The 6000-nt window shown below is 39.9% G+C and overlaps 2 protein-coding genes across 3 annotated transcripts in view; one reads left to right on the top strand and one right to left on the bottom strand.

Annotated features, from left to right (window-relative positions):
* Positions 1-606, bottom strand: part of LOC110537465 (C2 domain-containing protein 2) — a 21625-nt gene extending 21019 nt beyond the window's left edge. For both annotated transcript variants that reach the window (XM_021623526.2, XM_036937412.1), the window contains exon 1: positions 1-606. This exon is cut by the window's left edge and continues 703 nt beyond it. The gene's annotated coding sequence lies outside the window, so the exon portion shown is untranslated.
* A 177-nt stretch (positions 607-783) lies between these two features.
* On the top strand, positions 784-2500 carry LOC110537466 (autophagy-related protein 101). The gene is made up of 2 exons (XM_021623527.2): positions 784-1399; positions 1522-2500. The coding sequence occupies exons 1-2, from the start codon at positions 1148-1150 to the stop codon at positions 1921-1923; spliced, it is 654 nt and encodes a 217-aa protein (XP_021479202.1). The 5' UTR covers positions 784-1147; the 3' UTR covers positions 1924-2500.
* Positions 2501-6000: the final 3500 nt, after the last annotated feature.

The following is a 6000-nucleotide window of genomic DNA, read 5'->3' as shown; positions in this document are numbered from 1 at the left end:
TAAAAACAAGCAAGTACAATACATGGTTTCTTTATTGCAAATAGCTAGCTAAAATAACGTGAGTGTTATTCTGAGTAACGTAAGTTTTACCAAGCTTCTAAGTAAGTTCCACAGCTCTAGCTGAACAACATTGTATAAAATGTCTGTCTTTGGCTAGCTAGCCAACAACAGTAAGTTAGCTACACATGGTTACTAGCTTTTCATAAAAGTTAGCTAACTTCAGACCTTTCTTTCATTCGATTGCTAGCTAATGTGTATTCTAGTAAATTGCAGTAGGTAGCTAACAAGCAAGTTAGCTAGCTGCTACCCAGTAACACGTATTCCAAAATGTAATGTCCATGAATCATTTCTGGCGTCCATGGTGTAAAACAAAGTGAAACTAATATGTGGCTAGCTTTAAACGGCGGAGGGGAAAATGATAATTTCGTGAGATTCTTATAAAGCCTCATCTCAAACTTGCAGAGCATCTCCGATACCAACGATGACCGAAATCGAAAACTTGCCAATGCGATATATGTGACATGAACTGTTATTCCCAGAGTGCATAGCGATATCTTAAAGCACCCCAAGTGCGCCCTGTTTTAACCTCTAGCGGGTCTTTCGAAACTATCAATTATATCTTCAAATACATTTTCTTATATAAGAAAATCAGCTTTCTGGTGCGGGAATAACTGTAATTACAGAGCTATTATCGATACACGTTTTGTTACCTTGCAGAGATACAAGGCTCGGATTGGACCAAACTACATTCCGTAGATTTTCCAGTGTTGTGTTTACAGAAATGGCTCCTCCTCTCTAGTAAGAACGACGACATTACACTTTGTGTCAGCAAGTTATTATGAATAAATACATTTAAAGAACATAGATAGCAAGCAACAACATATGTAGCTATATTCATCAAGTGAATCTGAAAGTTGCGCCTTCTCTTGATAACCTTCGAACTTGCTCGAGTGAAATAACGTTTGCTGCGCGATATAGCTAACTACTCACAATAGCTATCTAGCAGTAGCATCTAACGTCCGCTAGCTAGCTCATTTGGATGTTTAGCCCTGTTTTATGGAACGTAAACAACCATTGAAGGGTGTGTTTCAATAGCTTGCGAGTTTCCCCATATATTCAACCTGCCACTGTGGGGAAGCAGATCATCATGAACTGCCGTTCGGAGGTTCTGGAGGTGTCGGTGGAGGGAAGACAGGTCGACGAGGCTATGCTGGCTCTGTTGCACACTATCCTATTGCATCGCAGCACTGGAAAATTTCACTACAAGAAAGAGGGCACCTACTCCATTGGCACTGTTGGCACACAGGACATTGACTGCGACTATATTGATTTCAGTTTTGTTCGTGTTTCTTCAGATGAGCTTGACAGGGTCATCAGGAAAGCAGTGGGCGAATTCAAGGTAAGGCCTGTCTGACTATTTTGATTGTTTGGCTATTGAAATTATACATTAAAACATGTAGCTAGATGTATTTTTTTAAAACTGGCATCCATTGACCTCTGGATCTATGTTGTTATTTACAGGATGCCATGGGCAACGGGACTGATGGAATGGGACAAATCTCACTGGAGTTCTACCAGAAAAAGAAGTCTCGCTGGCCTTTCTCTGATGAGTGTATTCCATGGGAGGTCTGGAGCATTAAGGTCAACGTCGTCAACCTGGCCAACGAGCAGGAGAGACAGATCTGCCGGGAGAAAGTGGGCGAGAAGCTGGGCGAGAAGGTGATCAACATTGTGGAGGTGATCAACCAGCACGAGTACCTACCCAAAATGCCCACACAGTCGGAAGTGGACAATGTGTTTGACACCAGCCTCAAAGACGTACAGCCTTACCTGTACAAAATCACTTTTCAGATCACTGATACGCTGGGCACCTCAGTAAGCACCACCATGAGAAGGCTGATAAAAGACACCTTAGCACTGTGAGGGAGCCTCAAGATAATTTGCATCGTAAAACATGGCTGTGGGTAGCTTGGTTCCAGATCTGTTTGTGCCGTCTTGCTAACTCCTATGATTGTGACCATAGGATGTTATCAAGACAACACAAATGGATCAGGGGCTAGGCTGTGTACTTTATTGACTATGGGATGTAATTGCTTCATTGACATCGGCATTTGCAGGCCTGTGAGTGTCTTAAGTATTAGTTAGAAGCACTGGTAGTACGCTAGAAGTACCACCATCAAATGTCTAATCCGCTTTATTCACATTTGTAAGCAGTCATTTTAGGATCCTACTTATCTATCCCTATTCTTTCACAAAATGCCTTTGTCAACACTGAAACATGACCTTTCACATCCGATAGTACAATTTGATCTTTTATGTTTTTGTATGAAGAAAGTGCTGCAAAAGTAGCATGTCTGTCTGAAACAGGTTTTCATTTAATAACTGCTTTAAGTAATTGTAAAGTAACTATCTTATTTATGTTTATGACATTAGCTTTTGTTATTAGAAAATAATGTGCAGAAAGGTGTTTCACTTTTGAAAATAAAATTGATAATCCTAATTGACTTCACTTTGTTATTCTAGAAAACCACCTGGTTCTGTGCTTACTGATGTTAATTAAGGAAAAGACAGACCAACGCGAACTTCGGCCTTGCGCAGTGGGTGGCCGTCCAATTGCGTCTGACCACAGAACATTGGTCGTCATTTTCTGTTCATTTCCTGACTACACGTTGAATTGCCGCGCTTCTTCCACACCAAGCAGGTGATTTACTGCAGATGACTGACATTCGTGTTAGTCTGTCCTCTCCTTTACAGGTTCAGATTTGTGCAGTATATTCAAAGACAGTACAGTATGAAGATAGGCAGAAACTGCTTCTACAATAGACAGTGGCGATTTTAGCATGTAAATGTTGGGGCAAACTCCCCACATTTTGTTTTAGATGCATGTCATTAAAGCCACTACACAACACTAAACAATACATTAATTGGACTATAACAGTGACAAACGGTGTTGGGACTGCTGCCCCAACACCTTACCAATTTTACTCCTGGCTATCAGCGGAGCTTTGTCTGGCAGTGAAACAGTTAATTCAGCCTCATTTACTGCCTTAAAAAAAAACATATCTCATATGGCTGACTGGCTTAAACAAATGTGGTTTCTACTGACAATTGAGATGTACAAACTATGGCATAAGGGGACAACGAGGGTAAATGGCATTCGTAATTTCGATTAAGACAAGTGTGAGTTAAGACGGACATAGTCAATATAACTAGTTGTTCAGCACTTTTTAAATGTACGACGACAAAATTCAGAACATGGGCCGTTCTTACAGTATTCTCCCTGTGCACCGAGTCAGAACCATAGGGTAAATAAAGGGGGCATATAAGCAGACAATTAAATTTTTACAATATTCAATGATGACATTTCTCTAAAACAGGCTATAGGTTACATGTGCACCACCAAGTCAGAACAGTAGGCTAAATTATGAGGGGAAATGGCCCAAATTATTAGGGTGGGGCACATGGGCTACTAACAGCTTACTACACAACATACACTTAGTATTACTTTCTTAGCTACAGTATACATATCTCCCTGGCATATTACATCATTTATGCAGCAGCATACAATACATTTTTGGACTTGCCTTATTGTGCTATGCTCACTTGAACAGGAAGGTGGTGCGGCGGTCTTTCGTGGGCAAATTTTGTCATCAAAATCTGGCATTCTCTGGATTTATGGTGCTTTCAAAGAAAACTGGGAATTCTGAAAAAACAAAGGTAGAATCATGACGTTAGTGATCTTCAGGTCCGAGCTCTCAAAAGAGGCCCGAGTTCCTGACTTGGAATTCAGAGTTGCATGACTGTTCAAAACGTATTTTCCCAGTCAGAGCTTGTTTTTTTCAGAGTTCCCAGTTGTCTTGAACTCACTGAAGACTGAGATTTTCCAGTTCTGAGTTTCTAGTTGTTTTGAAAGCGGCAGAAGTCATGCTGGATTAACAGCATGGTCAATGTTTATCCTTTTAAGCTTGGAAAAGAAACCCCTACAAGAGATTCTTAAAGACTTGGACCACACATCCACTCCACTGAATAGCAGGCTAGTGATTGCTTTGCAATGCTTGCAGTTAGCCACTGATTTTTCCAAACCACTAATTGTTGAATTTGCCATTTCCAACTTGTTGTGTAATGTTAATGTCCAATGGTCGATGAGCACCGATACGTTTTATCTATAATTTATCATCATATGACAAGGATTTAAAAGGATTTGCCAGTAGATTGTCGATTTGATTCATGATGATGACTGCTACGTAGCTTGCTAACTAAGATTTTGAAAGTTGTCCAATCAGTCCAATCAAAGCTACTGTGATTTGACGTCATTTTATCTGTGGCCAATGACTTTGAGCCTTCTTGCATGGGCACTTCTAATGTAACTCTATGACAGCACCCCTTGGGCTCTCCCCATAGATTTTGCAATAACGTGGCATCCCTATGAGTGACAGAACACTGAGCCAATTACGACGCAACTAGAGAACATTACCACCCCTACGCAGAAAGCACTGAGCAAAAAAGAGACCATGTTTGTATGCGGCTTTATTAACTCAATTATTATTTTTTATATATTTTTTTACATTGTTTGCAAACTGATATGTGACACGTTTTAATGCCAAAACAACATGCAAAACAGCCAAAATCATAGCTAAACAGGTGGGGTTCAAAACATGTGGGGCTCTGGCCCTGAATGATGTGTCGCTACTGACAATAGAAATCCCAGATCACACTTATAGCCAATGTCATGGCGATGTTAGCTAGTTCATGCACAGAAACGCGTCATCGGGTATAAAGGTAATCTCGTGCCGAACTGCACATGTGCAGGCCTTCAATTTATAGGCACTCCTTTGATATAAACCTGGTCTGTTAGGTCTATTTCGCAAGTATTCCGGGAAGTCTTGCCATTTTGCCTCTCTGGGTAATTATCAACCTCAACTATTTCAGACTTAATCATACTAGTATTGAACCGACAGAGAGTAAAATCCGCATGTTCTTAGCCATTCAAATTCACTCTTGTGAATTCCATTCAAATTCACTCTACTATACAAGTCGCTTATGTGCTGTTGTATTTGTGTACCAAATTAATAATTAAAAACATCTACCATACACCACACCCAGTATATATATAATATATATCATTTAGAAACTGTGGTATACTGTATACCAAGCATGCAGACAGGTCAGACAGGTCAAGTTGTAAAGATGTTGATGAAATCTTCAAATAAAGAATTAGTAACTAAACAGTCAAGGCATTTTTTAGGTTGAGAGGCCAGATGCTATATTCAAAAGCAGTATTTGCCATGCAGCTGTGTGGATGTTTTTCCCTTATCTAAGTTGCAAAGGTTTCCTCTCCAATCATGTATTTTTCATTCACAGGATGACCTTGTACAATAATGGAGAGAAAAGCATTTCCAGTCTCTATATTCTCAAGGGCCACAGAGCAGACAGCAAATTCACTTCCAGAGTCACAGCCAAAAAATTAGTCACCACTGTCCAAGTGGCTAAACAGTTTGAAAAACATATCTGTGACCCACGGCAGTGACCATTTGTCCAAGGAAAAACTTTGGCACCATTTCTCTTTGTCATATTAGTTCATTTTAATCTATTTTGCATTGTTATCTGTAACAGCTTTGGTAATGTCTTAATAATGGTGCAACTAGTGCAAACATGATAGCAGTTTCAACCGTTCCATAGTGGAAACGAAAGCCAACTAGAGACATTACTAATTTAAACACATACCAACTTCTCCTGAAAACAATCATGATTCCAGGTAGTGATGGGGGGGAATCGCTACAGTTACATTTAGGGATATTATTTTTGACGCTATATCGTATAGTTTGGACAATAGAACAATATATTTTTGGCGTTAATTGGGTGTACCTGCACCAAAACTTCATATTTTTAAATAGGGAGCCAATTTGTTTTCAGCACTTATTTCCATGCCTGATAAAAACTTGTTTTCTCATGGCTCTCTCTTGTCCCTCTGCAGCAGACATATGGTGAGCAATATGTTTA

Source organism: Oncorhynchus mykiss, chromosome 12 (genome assembly GCF_013265735.2).
Source record: "Oncorhynchus mykiss isolate Arlee chromosome 12, USDA_OmykA_1.1, whole genome shotgun sequence".
NCBI lineage: Eukaryota > Metazoa > Chordata > Actinopteri > Salmoniformes > Salmonidae > Oncorhynchus > Oncorhynchus mykiss.
The sequence above is the reverse complement of the archived record's forward strand: the minus strand, read 5'-3'. Positions and strand labels throughout refer to the sequence as shown.

Coding starts and splice junctions, on each gene's coding strand:
- LOC110537466 (XM_021623527.2), top strand. CDS start 1,148: ATGAACTGCCGTTCGGAGGTTCTGGAGGTGTCGGTGGAGGGAAGACAG. Junction 1,400..1,521: donor AAGCAGTGGGCGAATTCAAG/GTAAGGCCTGTC, acceptor TGTTATTTACAG/GATGCCATGGGCAACGGGAC.